The 21,684-nt window shown below is 40.6% G+C and overlaps 1 protein-coding gene across 1 annotated transcript in view; it reads right to left on the bottom strand.

The window, feature by feature from the left end:
• CHN1 (chimerin 1) overlaps positions 1 to 18,909 on the bottom strand; it is a 129,727-nt gene extending 110,818 nt beyond the window's left edge. Inside the window, exon 1 of the mRNA XM_081935447.1 lies at positions 18,515 to 18,909. Within this exon, the coding sequence (XP_081791573.1) occupies positions 18,515 to 18,533 (19 nt within the window). The 5' untranslated portion in view covers positions 18,534 to 18,909. The remainder of the gene's footprint in view (positions 1 to 18,514) is intronic.
• Between the last annotated feature and the right edge of the window lie 2,775 nt (positions 18,910 to 21,684).

A 21,684-nucleotide genomic window follows, 5' to 3' on the forward strand; every position in this document is an offset into this window, starting at 1 on the left:
ATTTTTTTTTCTTTTATTATTCTTTGTAACCTATGGACTAAAATTCTCCTCTTTCATTACTGTGGGTGTTTTTCTAACTCATTCAAGAATTGGACTTTTTTTTTAACTTGAAATACAAAAAAGAAACAAAAAGAAACAAAGAAAATTGCAACAATAACACTGCTACTCAGAGGCTGGAAGTTTGTGTATTGGAAATGAAACACTTTTACTTTTCTTACTGATTATCCTGGCTTGGCACTCCAAGGTCTCACTGCTTGTTTATAGAGTGATAAGAAGAAAAGCATACAGATGTCCCTTTGAAGTATATCTTCAACCAGAGAAAAGTGAAAATAAAACTTTATTGTGAATCTATGCTTAATCTTGTAAAAACCTTCCAAGCTAGAGCAGCAGTGTTTGTTAGCTGGAGATAATGGCACAATTTCAACAGCAGAAAGAAACTTTAAATCTGCAAAGGATATTCTTAGAAATTCAGAAATTATCAAACACATTTGAGAGGACAGAGAAGAAGTTGGAAGACTTTAGAGCATCTAACAGTAAAATATGATGAAGAAGTTGGAGATGTTTATCAAGTGGAAAAAGTGGAGGTTAGAATCCTAAAAACCGAAGAGGAAAATGACCATAGAGAAATTAAATTTGCTGATATTTATGGTGATTGGTTTGTTTCTGGAAATGGAAGGAGTGGAATACTGAAAGAGGAATTAAATGGAGGGGAACTCTACCCCAGATGGCAAGACACAGAAGAAGAAAAAACAAAAGAATTTATGGATTTAAAGAGAGAAATTTTATTAGTAACATCATTGATAACACTACTGACAATTTAAACAATTATAGTCAAATGAAAATGGAGGTATGATGATGGTAACATGTATAAATATCTGAGTTAAAATACTTGAGTTAATATGAATTATGCTTGATGACTGTGGAAGAGATGCCCAAAATGTCTTTTGTAACCAACTGAAACACTTTCTACAGTATGCAAAAAAGGAAGATTTTGTGTTGTGTTTGTTTTGAAAAAAAATTTTAAAACATTTTTTTTTAAAAGAAGTGGGGGAATACCTAAGAGGCCTAATGTGGGCCCAGTTCCAAACAGGCCATGGCCCGGTAGTGGGCGGTGGCTTTGGGATGCCTGTACGACAGGATACCTTTTATTCCAACAACAAATGTGAGCAGATATAATGTCCAATTAAATAAGGTAGTAAAAAAGTTCTCACAGTAAAAATAATAGTGGGCATCATGGCCTTTGGGCAAAAAATCATCCAGAGAGGCCCAAGGCAAGCAACACCTAAGGTTTCTTCCTGCCAGAAGTGGATGATAAATTCTGCTCCCCTCCAGTGGCCTATAAGAAACCAATAAGTAGCTGCTTAATTCCAATGGCGGGGAGTTTAGAAAATCAACGCCTCTCTTGCTACTCTTAGTACCATTTCATTTCACTGTACAGATTCTTGCCTGGAAGAATGGAAAATTCTTTGCTGGATGGTGATGGCTTAAGGCAGGGGTGTCAAACTCAAGGCCCACGGGTTGGATCCAGCCCTCAGGGTGCTTAGATCTGACCTGCAGGACTGCCCTGGAAACAACGAAAGACCGGAGCACGGTGCCTCCCAAGCTTCTTTTTTGCTGGCAGAGGGTTGCAGTAGGCTGTTCAAGCCAAAAACAGAGATTGGGGGCCCGTTTTCACTGGCAGAGAGCTCGGGCCACCACCGGAACCCCTGACACGAGTGGCCATGGCCACCATGGCCATGCCCCTCACACTCCCAAGGTCAAATACAACCCAGATGTGGCCCTCAATGAAATTGAGTTTGACACCCCTGGCTTAAGGGATGGGAAATCCTGGATGTTTGGAATTTGCCCACCTAATCATCAAAGTGTGGGAAAAAGGACTTCCCCCTTAAAATAAATAAATAGAATTCTTTATTGGTCAAGTCTGACTGGAATTTGTCTTTGGTGCATATGCTCTCAGTATACATTAAAAAAACCACATTCATCAAGAATCATAAGATAAAACACTTAGTGATAGTCATAGGATACTAAATAAGCAATCAAATCATACTAGGAAACTAAATAAAACAATATAAACCATAAAGATACAAACAACAAGGTTATAGTCATCAGTGGGAAGAGATAGGTAACAGGAAGATTGAGAATAATAATAATAGTAATACATAAAATACATAAAGCATGGAAGATAAAAAAATACTTCACTTCTCAGGAAATCCCTCAAGATATGACACACCACAAGCTGTTCAGCACAAACTTTTTCATTGTTAAGATTTTGTTTGATTAGAATTGTGATTTCAAATTCCAATTAGGGTCTCTGCAAGATAGAGAAACAAATAAAGAACGTCCCTTTGTAAATTGCAAAAAACTGTTGGCTTCTGACCAGCAGTGACCAGAAATAATATGGAATATTTGGGATGCCTGTAGGGAACATATCCTCCATTCTCAGCGGTAGGTAACTCAATGGTCCCCAGATATAATGGAGTACAGTGACTAATGGATGCAAGCAGCGTTGCCAGGAAGCAGAGATCACTGACATATTATCCAAAACATCTGTGGGGTTCAATACTGCATGTCCTTATTTTAAACAAGCAGATTTAAACAAGCAGAGCCCGGGGCTCACGGATTAATCTAAAATGCTGAGCATCAAGGCTGCAGTTGAGCTTCCAGGACAGATCACATAATGAAGATAAACTACAATAATCTAGGAGAGGTATACTGAAATCTCTTGGCTACATTAGCTCCATGCAGAGACAGGTAAGAATATTTCCAAGTTTATTTAACCTTCTCATTCAGTTACTTTACTAAATGTACATGTATTTGTGCGGTTTTACAGATGGCATTCTACAGGAAAAAAAACATGGAAGAATGAAAAACAGCCAAATCAAGGCATAGGATTTCTTCTCCCACATCCATTACTCTTTAGGTTTGCTATACACTCCAAAAGTTGTTATATCCGTGTATTGGGTTTCTCTTTCATACCTTTCCTCCAAGTCTGTTCCTTATCATCTCCTTCCACAAGAAGAGGATATGGGCAGAGATGAATATGAAACATCCAGATTGCCTTGTCATGTAGCAATGTGATGCTCCCTATGATGAGACTGTAAAATAACGGTCTCTAATTGAAGTTCTGGTTTGAAGTGTTCAAAGGGGACATTGGGTTCACCCATTTCCTTTCTTAATCATTAATTGGAAATGGCTTGTGGATTGCTTTTTGGATATTAAGAACTTTCAGAAGGATAAAAATGTATTACACTGAATGGTTTTCTTTCAATCTGAACAAAACAAGCTTTATATATGTTTAAAACTTAAAAGAAAAACTTTTTCATTTGGAAATAAGTAGCAAGGTGATTAGAATGTTGATTTTGGAAAGCTTTTAAACAGAACAAGAGGTCAAATAAACTGGAAATAAGATTTTTGAAATAATTATAAGAATACTTCCTGTGATTTGCTTAAAGTCTTATTAAAATATATAAAGATTTTGAGTTTACGTGTTATAATATTTTTCTTGGGAAAATGTCCTGGATGGGAGAAAAAACATGATAGCAATAGCAACAGTACTTAGACTTATATACTGCTTCATAGTGCTTTATAGCCCCAATCAGTTTACAGAATCGGCATATTGCCCCCAACAATTTGGATCCCCACGTTACCAACCTTGGAAGGATGGAAGGCTGAGTCAACCTTGAGCTGGTGAGGATTGAACCCCTGGCAGTCAGCAGAGTTAGCCTGCAATACTGCATTCTAACCACTGCACCACCACATCTTTTGATAAGAGGAGATCTTGAAAACTGGCTACTACAGGCAACCAGACAGAATTAAAGATTAAAATGAAGAGAGTAGCCTCACTGCAGATAGTCCTTGATTTATAACTGTAACGGAGCTTGCTCTTTAGTGTTGCAAGCCATGATTGTTGTTAAGAGAGTCACTCACACAATCATTTTGTTTAACCATCTGCTCTCCCTGATGTAGTCATTAACAACCACGTGGGTCGTTAAGCGGAGCATAGGGTGCCTCAGGGATGAGGGAGGCCTTGGAAAGTCTACCTGAGGTGGGGAAGAGGGTGGGGCAGAGTTTATATCTGGATAGATGTTCTACAAACAGCAGCCTGGTCATTTGTAATCTTGGAGTTAAAACCCATTCTTTTCCTTGAAGAGGACCCCATTCAGATCTACTAGCTTTACCAGTCCTGTAACTGATGTAGTTAAATTTCTGCAACTGCTTCAAAGGGAAGGAGAGACATCTGTAAGCCCATGGATCAAGGGGATTAGGAAAATAGGTCTGTGATGTCCTCACAAGTCCTACCACTTTGTAAAGAACTTCTTTGTAAACTTTATGTTATCAAAGTAAATAAGAGAGCTAGATGGAACAATCTTGTCTTTTTACATTTAGATTACTGTGCAAGGTCAAGATACTTTTTTTAAACTGCAAGAGAGATATAAGGGTGATGAACTCTTCTCATACTTGCTGTTTCCCTCTCCACCCCCTTGAAAAACCTCCCCTTCCCTCTCACGGCAGATTTATTGGAACCATCAAAATTTATATGAAGGGAAAGTAATATCATGGGAAGATAATTTTGAGAGGTAAATTGCTGACAAGGTTAGCATACCCTCCAATATTCTCAGTGCCACATTACCCTGACCTCAGCAGCTGTATTTACTACTTTTGCAAAAAACTAAATTGAACAGTCCTTACTGAATTTTCTTATCATCGCATGTGGGCTTCAGTCTTCAGGTTTCTAATCATCACTTTTGTAACCAAATTGTCAAACATCAGCAAAGATTGGCAAACATCAAAAACAGTTACTTGGCAAAATGGGACAAAAAAAATGCAGTACCAACAGGCAAGAATATATTTTAGCTGTATTTCTTTATATCAAAAGACAGAGAATTTTCTTTAGCCACTGGAAATTCTACTATGGATAATTAGCATGGACACTTCTGAAAGGGTTTTTGCCTACTTCAGTTATAGCTTTGATTATTAGAAAGGATAGACTATGGAACAAAGGAAATTGTATTGTAATCTTGGATTTGGAGAGTAAAATACTGTATAAATGCATTTATAATAAATGTTAAGATCAGAAGCCACTTCTTCATAAATCTTTTTTCTATTTTCTTTTTTATTCACAGTTTTTCTTTACTTTCTTTCTAAAATTTGAACTGTTTTTATGTTACTATTTTTAAAATAAAAATTACAAAAAAGAAAAGAAAAGCGGGACATCAGCTGATATCCCCACTGTTCTGCACCATTGAAGAAATAATTTCATGGACAGAGGGATGCAACCATGTTCCAAACATCAAACTGTGTATATGCACTGAAATACTTTGTGCCAGAGAGCATTGGTTCGTGCTCTGGGTGCCAATGCTGTTCTTAGTCCAGGCACCCCCAGGAGTCAACACTGATTCAAAGGCATAGACAAATACACACATACAAAACTATGTGAAAAAATTCCCTTAAAATAGTCAGGTAATCTTGCATCATGCATAAGATCATTTATGCTTTTATTCTTTCTTTCTACAACCCTGTTTTGCTCAGGACTACAACCACAATTTTTTTCATAGCTTCATGTTTTCTGCTTCTCTTGGTCAAGTATTTTTCAATTTCTCAGTTGCAATGTTCTCCCCTATTATCAATTCTTAATTTTGCTGTTGAACTTGTTTTGTATGTACATTTTGAATTTCTCAAATACTTCACAGCCTTTGAATGTAACAAAGTTGGTTTTCCCTCCATTTATTCTGAAAAACCATAAACTTCATAGTCGGTTTGTTTGAAATGAATTCTTGGAAAGCTGTTCAATGCAGTGACGTGCGGTGAGGGTTATGGCTGGGGAGACTGGTGACGTCATCAGGAAGGCGGGGAATGGGACCACGTGTGCAGGAGGCTGAGGCAGCCTCAGCCTCCAGCACACGTGGTCCCATTCTCCGCCTTCCTGAGTGAACATTAAGGGGACCGCGGAGTGCACTGATCCGCGTAGCATTGCTTCCTCCACCGGCGCCAGTCCCTTTCCCCCCCACTCCTTCAAGGTCTCCCACCAACCCAAAGCCCGATCCCCAGCTCCCTCGGGCAAGGCTTGAGCGGGGTGAATGGGAAAGCAACGAAAGGGGCTGCGCTTTCACCCCGCTCAAGCCTGCCTCGCTTGATCAGGCTGCCTCGCTCAAGGTTACCCCGCTTGATCAGGCTACCTTGATCAGGCTACCCCGCTGAAGCCTGCCTCGCTTGATCAGGCTGCCTCGCTCGCTCTTTCGTCCGGCCGGCCGGATGTAGCCACAGCGACGCCGACCTAAACGCCAGACGCACAGAAAAGGATTGCGGAGTGCTTTGCCGGCGGAGCACACTCAGAAAGGCGGTGAATGGGATCGTGATCCCATTCCCCGCCTTCCTGAAACGCCAAACGCACAGAAAAGGATTGCGGAGCGCTTCGCCGGTGGAGCGCGCTCAGAAAGGCGGCGAATGGGATCGTGATCCCATTCCCCGCCTTCCTGAAACGCCAGACGCACAGAAAAGGATTGCGGAGCGCTTCACCGGCGGAGCGTGCTCAGAAAGGCGGCGAATGGGATCGTGATCCCATTCCCCGCCTTCCTGAGCGCGCTTCACCGGCTCGCGTTCCGCGATCCCCAACAGCAGCTGCTTTTCTGTGCGTCCGGCGTTTAGGACATCCGGCTATCTACCTAAATGCCAGACACACAGAAAAGGATTGCGGAGCGCTTTGCCTCCAAGCCACTTCGTCTTGATGACGTCGCCGACGTCGCTGCTGGGCGCGGCCGGACGGAGGTAACCAGAGTGGCGCCGAGGTGTCCGTGCGGAAGAGAGTGAGCGAGCGAGCGATGGAGGATCGGCGGCACTCGCTACCTCCGTCTGTCTGTGCATGGCAGCTGTGGCGACGTCATCAAGCCCCTGCCACTTCTGGACGTCTATTGCAGTCACGAGGAGCGCACAAAGTACAGCGGAGGCAGGAAGGTTATTGGCGCTTCCTGCCTCCGCCGGTTGCCCAGCTGGCACCGCCCCGCGCGCGCTCCTCCTCCTCCCTCCTCTTCCTCTTATATATATGAAACTCCCTTGTGGATATTATTATTATTATATTATTATTTCATGATGAGAGGTGAGGCTCTGCCTCCCCTGCCTCCAATGACCGCCCGTCACTGGTTCAATGTAATTAAGTGGTAGTTTGTAACAATGAAAAGTCCATTTTAAGTCCAATTTTACAGAAATACTGCTTAAGATAGCGTAGACTTATGCAATTTGCGTCCAATTTAGGTACATAATATGCTTCTTGGAATATAACACATTAGATTTCTCTCCTTTTTCTTGTTTAGAGAATTCTCTTCAGTTGCAGCATTCACATCATTCTTATATGTCTGCAATTTGATAATTGTATTCTCATGAGATTTGATTAGTCTAGTACAGTTGTTCTCAACCTGTGGTCCGCAGACCCCTGGGGGAACGTGATGTTATCACAGGGGATGCGCGAAGACTTGAAGAAATGCTATGATTTAAATCTTGAGTTAAATCTTGGGAGTCTGTGGCCATGGTCCATGGCCACAAAAGCTATTTAAAGGGGGTCCATGGTGAAGAAATGGTTGAGAACCACTGCTCTAGTATATATTTATAGTTTTCTAATAAGTGTACTAATGTTTTTTGGTTAAATCATCAGAAAAGTTCACAATGTTTGTTTTAGCGTCTTCTGAATGGAAGAGATACTCTGACATATGTTCCATTAAACATCCATCCTCTGATAATTTAAGGTTTATGAATTTTAGAACATTTAAATGTTACCATTCATTCTTCAACATGAATGATGGAGAATGGAGAAAATAAATCTAGTAACCAAAATGGAAGCTTCACTCTTTATCTTCCCCTGTCTTCTAGACATGACCAGGGTCAAACCCAATTCCTCTCCGCCCAATCCCATCAGACCCAAATTAACCCTCCCTGCCCTAGACAAAGCCCCTCTGTAAACCCATCTAAACCAAAGGACAGAAGGTCCCAGCCCAGTCCAGGGGCAACCCTTACAAGGCAACTGCAATATAGAGAAGCTCCAACCTTCCATCCTCCATCAGTTGATGGTCTTGATATTCTTTCTCCTTCACAATGGACTTTCCCAGCTCTGTTTCCCCTCCTGAAAGAGCCTTTTGATTTAACATCTCCACCTATAGGGACAAAGACCTGTGTAGCTTTCCCAAACTGGCCAGTCATCACATCCCTAGGATTTTCTGCCTTGTACCCTAAATATTTATTTTGCCATGGTTCCCTCAGGCATCCAACATTGCAATGAACACGGTTCCTTTTTCTCAGTGGTGTGTTCTGTACCTCTGAATTTTCTACTTTACACATATTACTCAGTTCAGGTAGCAAAAATGCAACACTCCTTGATGTTTATTAAACAGCAACAAACTTCACAACAGTTCACAGCAAAAAAGATAAAAATCATGCAAGAGAAGGGAAAGACACCTGAATAACAGGCCTCATACTTATAACAGATATAAAGAGATGCACCAATAGTCTACATTATGTATCTATCTCAAAAAGTGCCACATTTTCCAGGGCCACTTGAAATAATACTGTGAGTAATTAGCATGAAGCAGTACAAAAGAGACAGGTCTCCTGATATTTCAGCTTTAACGCTTTTATGTACACAATAGCAGCAGAATAGAAGTGGAAAGCAGAACAACAGTGACCCCATTTCTACCCCACACCACAAAGGAAACAGTTTTGTGGGTGTGGATGATCTTGGTATCCAATACCAGGAAGGCTTTCCTTTCAATTTTGGTCAAGAAAATGCACCACTAGCAAAACGAAGCAGTTCAGGGTTACTCTCTTTATTTGCTTCATTAGGTTTTTCAAATTAGATAAACATTTCACTGCATCAAGTGAAGAGCAAATTCAATTCTCAAGGTTACACAGATAATTCAAGTGCTAAGATATACTGTTTACAGTAGAAGACAGCGCTCTTGATTGACTTCCATATGCTCACAGTACATAATAATTATTACATTAAATTATAAACTATACCCTCTGGATAGCCTATGGCTGTTTGGCTAGAAATGGCCAACTACTTCCTAGCTCTTAACACAATTTTAATTGAAGATCTCTAAACATCTTTCAAAATTGCTTTTAAAGATGCTAACAGTTCATACCAACAGGACAAGAAAAATTTACGCCAACTTGTAAATAAAATTCCATATGTGTCAACATTACATGTTTTATACAAAATCCAAAAGAAAATGCCCATAATGGCAACCTGAACATAACTGTAAATAATTGTTATATTTTTCTTCTAAGGAGATAATTGGTGAGATGTATACATTTTCAGCATCATTTCATTTTTTTCTGAATATGAACATTTAAACTTGGTAGTCCTAATAAAATTTCTAGTTCTGTGATTCTGATTAAAAGAAGTACCAATAGAATTATTTTTATTCTTTAAAATAATAAAAACTACTCTCATGAAAAAAGTTTCATACTTGAAAAATAATAGGATTAAGTACAGAATACTTAATATAGGCATAACATTTCAACTGCTGAATTTAGACAGTGACTGCCAATGTTACTGCTTTTTGGCACTCATTCTTAACATCTATTTGAAAAATAAATACTTGGCAACTTCATGCAAACTGTAACATTTCTTGTTCTATTAAAGGATGACCCTGTGCCAGTAGTGGGTTCCGGATCCCGTTGCAACCGGTACGGTGCAATGGGGCCTGGCGTCCAGCACACGAATGCGTGCAGCGCATGTGCACACATGCGCAGCATGCACGTCCGTACTTACCATCTGCGATGCTCTACAACGCCTCCATGACACTCCAGCTGCTTGGCAGAGCGTTGCGCAGGTGCTGTACGCTCCGTGCGCGTAAGCCCAAAGAGCTCAAATACAGGCAAGGACAGTGGATGGGTCCTCCGGAGCACTGTACCACAACGGTACCCGGTGCTCCCGGCAGGTACCAGTATGCCTGTACCGGTCATGACCCACCATTGACCTATGCTTAAAAGGGACGCGGTGGCTCAGTGACTAAGGTTGGCAGTTCAGCAGTTCGAATCCCTAGCACCACATAACGGAGTGAACTCCCATTACATGTCCCAGCTTCTGCCAACCTAGCAGTTCGAAAGCATGTAAAAATGCAAGTAGAAAAATAGGAACCACCTTTGGTGGGAAGGTAACAGCGTTCCGTGCCCCTTCGGCGTTTAGTCATGCCAGCCACATGACCACGGAGACGTCTTCGGACAGCGCTGGCTCTTCACCTTTGAAACGGAGATGAGCACTGCGCTCTAGAGTCAGGAACGCTAGCACATATGTGTGAAGGGAACCTTTATCTTTATGCTTATAATTCATGGATAAAGATATGAGGCTTTAGATATGAACCTTTAGAACATAATTTCAGTATGCCCATTAATAATACTGGAAATTATCATTTAGTTATTAAGTTGCCTACCTGCATACATGAGAAATTTAGTCCAAAACAACAAAGCTTTCTTGAAGGATGCAGAATTTGGCATGCTCCTTCTAATCAAATAATGATCGAGTTACAACAGTTCACTTAGTGACCGTTCAAAGTTATGTGATTAGCCCCCAAGTATTTATGACATAGTCCCGAAATTATGAATGTTGTAGCGCCACAGCAGTCATTCACCCTTATGAATGACCGCAGAGGCACTGCAACATTCACCCTGCTTATGCCCACCCCATTCCTCACAATTCCTAACCCCCTCCTATCCTGCTGTGCTGGACTCACTTACCATGTGAAGATCTGTTTCCTCTCTTGAGAAATCGCACTGCCTCAAAGCAGTCCATCAGCTTGCAAACATTTTGAGCAGAAACTGGAAGCTTCTGGGCACCGTGATCTTGCAAGCCTTCAGGCTGCAAGATCACGGCCCCCAGAAGCTTCCAGTCTCCATGCACAACGTTTGCAAGCCAATGGGATGCTTTGAGACAGCCTGAATTCACTCCATCAAAGCGTCCTGTCAGCTTGCAAACATTTTGCATGGAGACTGGAAGTCTGAAGGTCATGATCTTGTGTGGCAAAGAAGCTGGAGAGGAGACAACTCATTAGATCTTTGCATGGTAAGTGACCTCACACGGAACGATGGTGGGGGGGGAAGCAATTGCATGAGGTATCTCAATATCTCAAACTCTTGGGTGGTCTTAAGCAGGTGGCCTGTCCCATCACTAGCCCCCTCCCCATGGCCTTCCCCACCCTAAGATACCTCATATGCACCCAATGACCTGCGTATTCAATTAGCGAATGCGTGGTGAAAGCAGGAAGATCTCACATTCATTTTATGTGATTCAGTCCAACGGATCCTTGGGTTACCAATGTAATTTGCAGGCTCCATTATATTCGTAACTTGAGGACTACCTCTATTCAACAAGCAATTCCAATGCAAAACTATGTTGCCAAGAAAAGTGATACCAGTATCAGATTTAGCCCTTTCTGTTAGCAATTGGTGAGGATATTTAAAGGGTCTGTCAATTATAGCACTGGGCAATTGAAAAGAAGCACTGATACATTGGCTTTTCTTCTAAGCTATAATCTTCTCTTGATGTACAGCTGAAGTTCATACCAGTATGTACAGTGTCCATAACCACTGTCCCATTGCACAATCATCCCAAAGCAAACCTGCTAAGATAGCCTCCTGCAATTTAATCTTTCTGAACATACTGGGACTACACTTTCCAGAATTCTAGAATAGGTACCAATCTTCCCATCCATTATCTTCACCACAAGTCTTTGCTCACAGTGCAATAGCCCTGCTATGATTGCTTTTCATGAATGATCAAGTTCTAGGAAAGAATACTTTCACAGCTCTTCAAGCACTAAGATAATCATAGTCATCCTGGGCTCTCGTAATCTTTAGCAGGCTCCTCAGGAGAAAAAGCAGCAGGGGCGACTTGTTGGGAGTGACTTGCAACCTTCCCTGCCAGCTTCCCCATTGACTTTACTTTGTAGGAAGGTGGTAGGGAAAGTCACAAATGGCAATCGCATAAACATGGCTCGCTGCAATGTTGTAATCACGAGCTTGGCGTCCGAGCACCTGTCACAATCCCTTGATTGTGGAGGTGTTGCAACAGTCAGAATTTCAAGGACTGATCGTAAGTCCATTTTTACAGCACCATCGATCATTGAATGAATGGACATAAGCTAAGGATTACTTCTGTATGTTTGGATAAGGCTACATATATTTAATTATTAAATCTATATCTTAATTTCCCCTCCAAAATGGATTTAAGAAAACCAGCAATTCTTTGACCTGTTTTTAACTGGCCAAGACCACCACTGTTATCTAGTGTTTGTTTTCTATCATCTGATTTATAACTGATATCAGACACTTTACTAAGAGTAACACTTCCTAGAATGATAGCCACAGGTATAAAGGTAATATCTAGAGGTGTTACGTTGGCTGATGGGGAAAAAGTATGTGATTTAACAATGTAAAAGTGAAATGAACTCCGTCACAAAACCAGCTAATGTATGTCCATTTCTCCTCATCCCCACTGCAAAAGAAATTCAGACTCTTGACCTTCTACAGAATGTTCATCAATATTTTCAAAATTGTCTGGAATTCCAATTTGAGAACATTAAACCTTTTCCTAAACAGACCATCTGAAGGTAAAAAATGTATGAAAAATCCTTTGTTATTCTGGTTTTCATGCACAATGGCTGCTGTGCCACATCTGTTCATGTTTTCGTTTATGTGTCTCTGAACAACATATTCCATAGTAGAAACACTGTCCTATTCCATGGCAGAAATGCTATGCAATAGTTTTAAGAATATGTTGAGCCATGGTGGTGCAGGGGTTAAAATGTTGTATTGCAGGCAAATTCTGACCACAGCTTGGAGTTTGATTCTGATGGGGCTCAAGGTTGACTCAGCCTTCCATCTTTCTGAGGTCAGTAAAATGACCATCCAGATTGTTGGGGGAAATAGATTGACATTGCAAATTGCTCCGCGAGTGCTGTATAAAGCATTATGGGGCAGTATATAAATATATACGTCTAAGTGCAATTGAATATATTTGGTAATGCCTACATTTCTTTTTTGCCACCTGAAAAACTTTTTCCTTACATTTTGTTAGCGATTGCTTCTTTTAATATATTTACTGCTCCCCAGAGCTTTATGTAACACACCCAGCAGAGAACAGCAGTAAACTTTACAGATTTTTTAGTAACCCAACTGTAAATTCAAGAATGAAGGCCAGAAATAATAAAGCCCTGGAAGATTATTACGATTTCATGTCTGACTCTGAAAGATGGAGCATATGATTTTTGTTTTCTTAGTTGTTAAACAGATTACTATTTAAAAGAATAACAGGGATCCTGTAAAAATAATGCATATATAATTTTCAGGCCAGAAGAAAGAAAATCCTTGGTAAGTGTTGAAATACTCTATTGGTTCATTTCTGCTTGGCTCTTTCCATTTATGCAACAGGTGGAAACTAACCAAGATTTAAAAATTGAGCATAGTGAATGGTGGTCTATGACCGTAATAAAAAAATTGAATTGAGCATAGTACTTGAATCTCAATCCTTGTCTTCTTGCACCACTTACAAGAGAGAATTGTCAATCAGGATTTATGAAGCAGTAAGAAGCCACTGACTGGTATGGAGAAGAAAAGAAAAGAAAAGAAGCCATTGGTCTTTCATTAGCAATGAGATTTCCAGTAATCATACGAAGGCTATTCCAGCAAAGATAACAATGCATAACATTATGACACCATAATATACCATCACATTTACGATACTTAAGCTTTTATAGTCACAAGTCACACTGGGAATTAACCAGGAACAATATTCAAAATGTTCTCCCATATATTTTGAACATTGAAGAATATTCAAAGCTTTAGTGACCATTATTAAAGCAATGCTATTTTGTTGACTCAACAGGTAGCAGCACCTGGTTGGAAGCTAAGACCTACCTGAGTGTAATAACTACCAGAGAATACTGGGGCTGTGCGTTAGACTAAAAAATAAAAGCATAATGGGTAAAAATAATGACAATACTTCTGTACTGTTGCGAAGAAAATTGCATGAATATGCCAAACTTGATTGGAAGAAGTCACCTGCATTGTTTTATTAATAATTACTATCTATAAACAATTATTTTTGTAACTCACCTCTATTCCTCTCCTTTTCAACTGCATTTTTGTCCAGAAAACATAGTCTTTGCCAGTTGTTAGATGAAACAGACACTACTCCACAATAAAAAAGGTGTCACCAATATCTTTACTATAGTAACAATATAAACCTATTACAAAACTTCACTACAATCACAAAAAAACTTACCCAGGGTCATTAATTTATACTCTGAAGAATCAATTCACAATACAAGTCTGATGAAATAAATTTAATATAACCATCTTAGCCCTAGGCTAAATTATTTCCAAATATGTTAACAATTTTAAATTATATTTCCTTGGTTATATTTGGAATCTCCCAGGTTTGCTGGAAACTTTCTGTAAATAATGAAATTAAAAGGCTAGACACTCTTATAAAGAGCAAAGGTACATGTATAAAAACTATTGCAGCAGTTAGAGTTTGAAGATAAAATATTAAGAAAACACTTCAATTGTTACTAAATTCTTCATTACTATGGTATCAAACTGATCACATCCATTTTAAAAATATAGCAAACAGTATTTTTACAACTTTATATAAAGACACATTTAATATAAATTATAATTACACAAAATAAATCAGTGGAAAGCAATCCCAAGTTAAGAATACTGTGAGTTATTTATGTAATGAAATTTGCTTCCCCAAATGATATGTTAGTGTCAATATTATTTTGCTTCACTTTACTGTTACAAAGTGCTTTTTAATTAGTGTACTAAAGTTAGAGATGTGTGCCATTAAGCTTAATAATTAGTTTAAATAAATTAATGTGCCAATATATAAAACATGCCCAAATTAATATTTTATTTATAGGAACATTTTTGTGCTGCTCAAAACACACATAATCAAAAACAAATGATACAAAACCCACATCCTGTGTGTGCACAAAAATAAACAGTGTGCTTTTACCATTAGTTTTTGAGAGATGCTTTTTGAATCATTTTTTAAAATAAATCATATACCAATATTTGCATCTTCGCTTGCCATTTATCACATCGATTATCATTCATTCCGGAAGAAACACATTAAAAAAAAAAGAGCCAGCTTTTTTTGCTGCAGGGGCAACTTCAAACTGACTTCCCAGAAAGAGCAGAGAATGAACTATAAGCTAGCTGGTGTTGTTTTACTATTGCTTTGAGAAAGAGAATGGATGCCTTACAAGCTAGATTTGGAGAGTGGGGAGAGAGACTGTATGAAAGAGATGAAAGAGATTGCCTCATAGAGGAGGAGCCAATGTCGCAACGAGACGACTTGCGATCTCAATGCTCTGAGATCGCCATCAATACTTTTGTCGCTGGGTGGTCCAAACAGACCTAAACCGTCCCGCAGAGACAGTGAACAGGAAGAATATGTCTTGCTGATCTCAGGGACATCGCAAAGTCCCTGATTGATCCAAGAGAAGTTCTTCAAGCCGGCGACAAAAAATCCAGCCATTAGGCTGATGAAGTCGGGGCGGCTTCAAAACAGAAGGATAAGGAAAGAGAAAGTGTTTCCAGCTGGTGAGGAATTTTTACCGTTTTAAAAGAGACTGCCTACAAAAACTTAAAACTAATTTAAATTGGAGAGCAGAAGAAATAAGCGGCGGAATTAAATTTGGAATGGTTTTGGACAGTGGGTTATCTTACTTTTTAAATACTATCTTCATGGAAGGAATTTATGCAAGCCTTTTAAAATGAATGGATTAAGTTTTCTTCTTCTAATTTTTTTCTTTTATTATTTTTTGTAACCTATGGACTAAAATTCTCCTCTTTCATTACTGTGGGTGTTCTTCTAACTCAGTGATGGCGAACCTATGGCATGTGTGCGCACGCTGGCCAGCAGAATTCACCCTTTTTTAAAGCCATTTTTCACCCTTCCCAGGCTCCAGAGGCTTTATAGGATCCTGGGGAGGGTGAAAAGAGGCTACCCCGCCCCCCCCCAGAGGCCCTCCCGAGGCTTCAGGGACCATCCGGAGGCTTCCCTGAAGCCTTCGGAATGCTTAAAATGACCCTCTGAGCAAACCGGAAGTGACTTCCGGTTTGCTCGGAGGGTCGTTTTGAGCGCTCCGAAGGTGTCAGGGAAGCCTCTGGATGGTTCCTGAAGCCTTCAGAGCGCTCAAAACGACCCTCCGAGCAAACCGCAAGTCACTTCCAGTTTACTCAGAGGGTCATTTTAAGCATTCCGAAGGCTTCAGGGAAGCCTTCGGACGGTCCCTGAAGTCTCTGGAGGGCCTCCGGGGGGGCGGGGAGGCTCTTTTTGCCCTCCCCAGGCTCCTATAAAGCATCTGGAGCCTGGGGAGGGTGAAAAAAGCATGAAAAATGGGGGGCACCTGTAGTGTGCGCATGCACACTGGGGGTCGCGCATTGCATTATGGGTGCGGCACACCCGCACATGACCCCCCCACGCTCCCCCCACTTGTGGCACGCGAGCCAAAAAAGGTTCGCCATCACTGTTCTAACTCATTCAAGAATCAGACTTTTTTTAAAAAACTTGAAGTACAAAAAAAGATACAAAAAGAAACAAAGAAGATTGCAACAATAACCCTGCTACTCGGAGGCTGGAGGTTTGTGTATTGGAAATGAAACACTCTTACTTTTCTCACTGATTATCCTGGCTTGGCACTCCAAGGTCTCACTGCTTGTTTATAGAGAGTGATAAGAAGAAAAGCATACAGAAATCCCTTTGAAGTATATCTTTAACCAGAGAAAGGAGAAAATAAAACATTATTGTGAATCTATGGTTAATCTTGTTAAACCCTTCCAAGCTAGAGCAGCAGTGTTTGTTGGCTGGAGATAATGGCACAATTTCAACAGCAGAAAGAATTTTTAAGTCTGCAAAAGATATTCTCAGAAATACAGAAATTATCAAACACATATGAGAGGATAGAGAAGAAGTTGGAAGACTTAGAGCATCTAACAGTAAAATATGATAAAGTTGGAGATGTTTATCAAATGGAAAGTTAAAATCCTAAAAATCGAAGAGGAAAATGAATATAAAGAAATTAAAATTGCTGATATTTATGGTGATTGGTTTGTTTCTGAAAATGGAAAGAGTGGAATACTGAAAGAGGAATTAAATGGAGGGGAAATCTATCCCAGATGGCAAGATATGGAAGAAGAAAAAACAAAAAAATTATGGATTTAAAGAGAGAACTTTTATTAGCCATATCATTGATAACACTACTGACAATCAAAGATAAGCTGATTAAGGAAACAGAAGAAGGGCATCGAAATTATATGAGAGATTTTATAAGCAAGGAGTTGCTAAGAGGAGTCCATACAAAGTTGATTAAGGAGATGATTAGAGGACTGACACCACAAATGGCAGAAGATATGACACTGTTTTGCTACTGGAAAGATACAGGTTGATAGATGAAAGAGCATAATTTAAAACTAGTTAAACTTAATGAAATTTAGTGACAATAGATATAGTTAAATAAATAATTGATAATGATAATAATGTATACAATGTGTAGTGTTATGATAAGTAATAATTGGATATGAATATTGAATGGTACCCATGAAAGGAAGATTAGAAATCTTTTTGGATTATATATAAAGGTTAATAAAAAAGAACTAAGTTACATACAGTTAAGTCTTGATTATTAGGGGGGAAATGTTATGACACAGGATATAGTTAAATAAAGGAGGGATAATGATAACAACGTATATGCAGGTATGGGTACAACATAAGGAAACTGGATGTAAATTGTAAACAGTGATTTGGAAAGGAGGATTAGAAAACTTTGTTATTAAATATTATGGATGTTTAGCTAGAATAGGACATAAGGACTCAATGTTATTGGAGGATTTTAGAAATAGTAAATAAAATGCCAGTATGTGGTTATGTATTAAATCTTGGTATATTTTATGATGAAGGATGTTTAAACAATTATAGTCAAATGAAAATGGAGGTATGATGATGGTAACATGTATAAATATCTGAGTTAAATACTTGAGTTAATATGAATTATGTTTGTTGACTGTGGAAGAGATGCACGAAAGCCTTTTTGTAACCAACTGATACACTTTCTACAGTATGTAAATAAAGATGTGTTGTGTTTGTTTTGAAAATAAAAAAAAAAATAAATTTTTTGCCTGAGAACTCTAGCAAATGCCAATCAAGCACCAAAACCCCGACAGTGACTGAAGAAGCAAGTACACACCCACAGGCTCTGTTTGGAGTAGAAACAATGGGTGAGGAAAAGAAAGAAGGAAGGAAGGAAAGAAGGAAGGAAGGAAGTCTTTCTCTTGCTTAATGGCCAACCCAAAAAAGAATCCGGAAAATCCAGCAAAAGAGAGAGAGAGGGAGCGCTCCCTTCAGCCGCTTCCATCCTCCCTTCGGGGTTGCCTCCCTTTCTATTTATCTACCTGTGGAGGGAGGGAGGGAGGGAAGAAGGGTGTGTGTGTGAGAGAGAGAGAGGCAGCGCTTACTCACCAAACAAGGTGAGAGCCATCGTCTCGGCTCCGCTACGAACTGGGTCGCCTCGGAGGTTTCACTGAGCCAGAGCGGCGGACGGACCGGAGCTCTGCGGCGCTCCCATTAGCGGCGCGCAGAAAAGCAACAAAAGAGCCGGAGCAGCCGCTTGCAATAAAAGTTATCGCCGCGATCGCCTTTTGCCTGCTGACCGAGGGGGGCGTGTGGGGAGGAAGCCGTTGGGGGGAAGTCGGGGCGGAGAGAGGGGCTGCGCCCGTGAGGCCCCGAGGGAGGAAACTTCAAGAGCAGCGGACAGCTGTTGCCGCGCTGAAAGGCGCCTTGCTCCCTTTCGGACGGCGCTGCTGCTCCCACCCACTCAGGCTGCAGCCTTCAAGCTCTGGTAGCCATCTTGCCTCGCCACATGACCGGCTTCTCCTCCCCTCCTGTCTTCGCGGCTTGCAGTTCCCTGAATGGGTTCCCATGGCAACGGGGGATTCGTGGGCCACCACCTCCCTCCTTCCATCCCTACACCCTCCATCACCCCTCGGAGGGGCAGGCGCTGCCAAGCTAAGACAGACGGAAGCTTGCGGACAAGGGGTCATGAGCCTCCCGGTTGGGATTGCACAGCCTTGGCGGTTTTTGTTTTTGATCATTGAAAGGGAGCCCAGGTCTCTGCCTCTCGCTGCTCTCTGAACTGCACTTCCTCCAGATAGTGGAGGATTGAGTCCCGAGCTCTGGCTACAGGAAACTGCCTACCCCCCCCCCCCCCACACTTTCGTTCTGATGTAGCCTCTTTTAGTTCTTCTTATAGAGGGATGCGGTGGCTCAGTGGCTAAGATGCTGAGCTTGTCGATCAGAAAGGTTGGCAGTTTGGCAGTTCGAATCCCTAGCCCCGCATAACGGAGTGAGCTTCCGTTACTTGTCCCAGCTTCTGCCAAACTAGCAGTTCGAAAGCATGTAAAAAATGCAAGTAGAAAAATAGGGACCACTTTGGTGGGAAGGTAACAGCATTCCGTGCGCCTTTGGCATTTAGTCATGCCAGCCACATGACCACGGAGACATCTTCACACAGCTCTAGCTCTTCAGCTTGCTAGGAGTCAGGAACAACTAACACATATGTGCGAGGGGACCCTTTACCTTACCCTTCTCCTTATATGTAAAAACACGGTCCTCATGCAAGGCTCACTCCTTGCATCAGCACATTTGCTGGCATAGATTGACATAACTTACTTTACCTGTAACATGAAGAATACATTGAAAAAGGGGGAGGGGGAATCACTCACAACCTACATACCAAATGAGAATTAAGAAAACTTGAGAAGGTAAACTTGAATACATATTAGAACCTGATATGGTCAGTCATTCTTAAATGTTGTCCCAATTACCCCTCTCCTGGACTAGAATGATATCATTTATTCCCACACAAATCGCCTCTTTGATGGTTTTAGGTACATAAAGTTTGCCCGCAGTTTAAAGCCTGTGACAAAACTTCAATGCCTACATCCTATTTCTACATGCATAGGGTCACTAGTGGTCCACTATTGCCAATGTTTTTGTCTCGTGTCCTCCATCATAACCCTAAAATAAAATATTGTCTGGCTTTTCCTTACTTTTATTATTATGGTTGGTTGCACAGTCAGCCAGATGTTTAGGCTGGATTTAGCATTTTTGTCCTTCCCAAGGATGTAGGATAGGAAGACGTTGTTGCTTAATAATATTATTTGGAACAACTTACAGGAAGTGAGTTGTTCCAAATAAGTGTGATTGATTAGGGTAATGCAGAAGGCTTATATAGGAAGGAGGAAACATATTTCAAGGAAAGGAACAAGACAAGACACAGCAATTGTCCAGAGCTGGATTGTGGAAGTGATTTAGGATAGCCACTCGTAAAATCTCCCAGGATATATCCTTTAGGTTAGGGTCGTATAGATTTAGTCCAGCAAGATTCTATTTATATGGTGCACCCAAAAGAAAAAACTGTACTTTAGTTTGATTGTTTATGTGGTTCATGGTTAAGTCTGACAGTAAGCCTATCTTTTACAATTGACTGAAGGTGATTTTGCCATTGTTGATGTTCAAGAGGTGCTTCAGATTTTTGAAATTACACCCAAGGTGCCTATTGCTATTGGTACTATTTTTACTTTTTTTCCTATAGTTGTTTTACCTCAGTAGTGGGTTGCCAATTTTTTTAGTAACGGTTGGGGTGCGCATGCGCAGAAGCCTCTGGGTGGGTGGGCGGAGCCTCCCGCCACCCCTACTACTGGTTTGCCCAATTCGGGCCGAATGAAGAGCAACCCACCTCTGTTCTATCTCTATTTGCAGACCTTTATATTTTCTGATTTTTTTCCCCCAGTTCTTTTTCTTCTATTTTGGTTTCTCCAGGCATTGCAGTGACATTAGTATTGCTGTTGTTGGTTGCACACTCAGCCAGATGTTTAGATTTGATTCCTTCAGTTTTCACTACATTTACCTTTGTAATGGTAAAAGTGGCACATTTACTCAATCCAAATTCCACGACAGTATCTTGCTTACATATATGGACAGTGTTGAGCAATAATTCTATTTTAGATGCCATTTTTTCAAAATGGCTTCAGATTCCCTTATACCCTGGAATAACTGGATTTTCAGACAGAGTTTAAACCTGGACATGGAATAGTAGAGATAATATTGGTCATTCTTGTGGAAGAATTTTGTTGGCACCTGTATTAGGATAGTGTTATACATCCTCGTACTGTAAATATCAGGCAGCCTTCAGTCCCATTCATCATGATGTCATTTTGGGCATCCTGCAGAGTTTTGGGACTGAAGGCACTGTTTTAGAGTGGTTCAAACTCCTGGGAAGTGGGGGGAAAGAGAGAAATTATCTAGCTCAATGGCCGTTACTTTGAGGAGCTGCAGAGTTCAGTCCTATTTCGTATCCTGTATAACATTTACATGAAACTGCAGAATGGAGGTGGGGGTAAAGAATCATTAGCATACTGATGATACCCAATTGCACATTATTACCTCAGACTAGACAGGCAATGCTGTTGATGTCTCTACCCAATGTCTGAAGGCTATAAGAGTTTGGATAGGAATGAAAGAAAATGAAGTTGAACCCAAGTAAGATGGAAATTGTACATTCATCAGGATGCTCTGACAGCTTTGGTAATTGTTTCTTGATGGGATGGCACTACTCATGAGACAGCAGA

The sequence above is a fragment of the Natrix helvetica genome, assembly GCF_964273705.1.
Source record: "Natrix helvetica genome assembly, chromosome: 1".
Taxonomy (NCBI): domain Eukaryota; kingdom Metazoa; phylum Chordata; class Lepidosauria; order Squamata; family Natricidae; genus Natrix; species Natrix helvetica.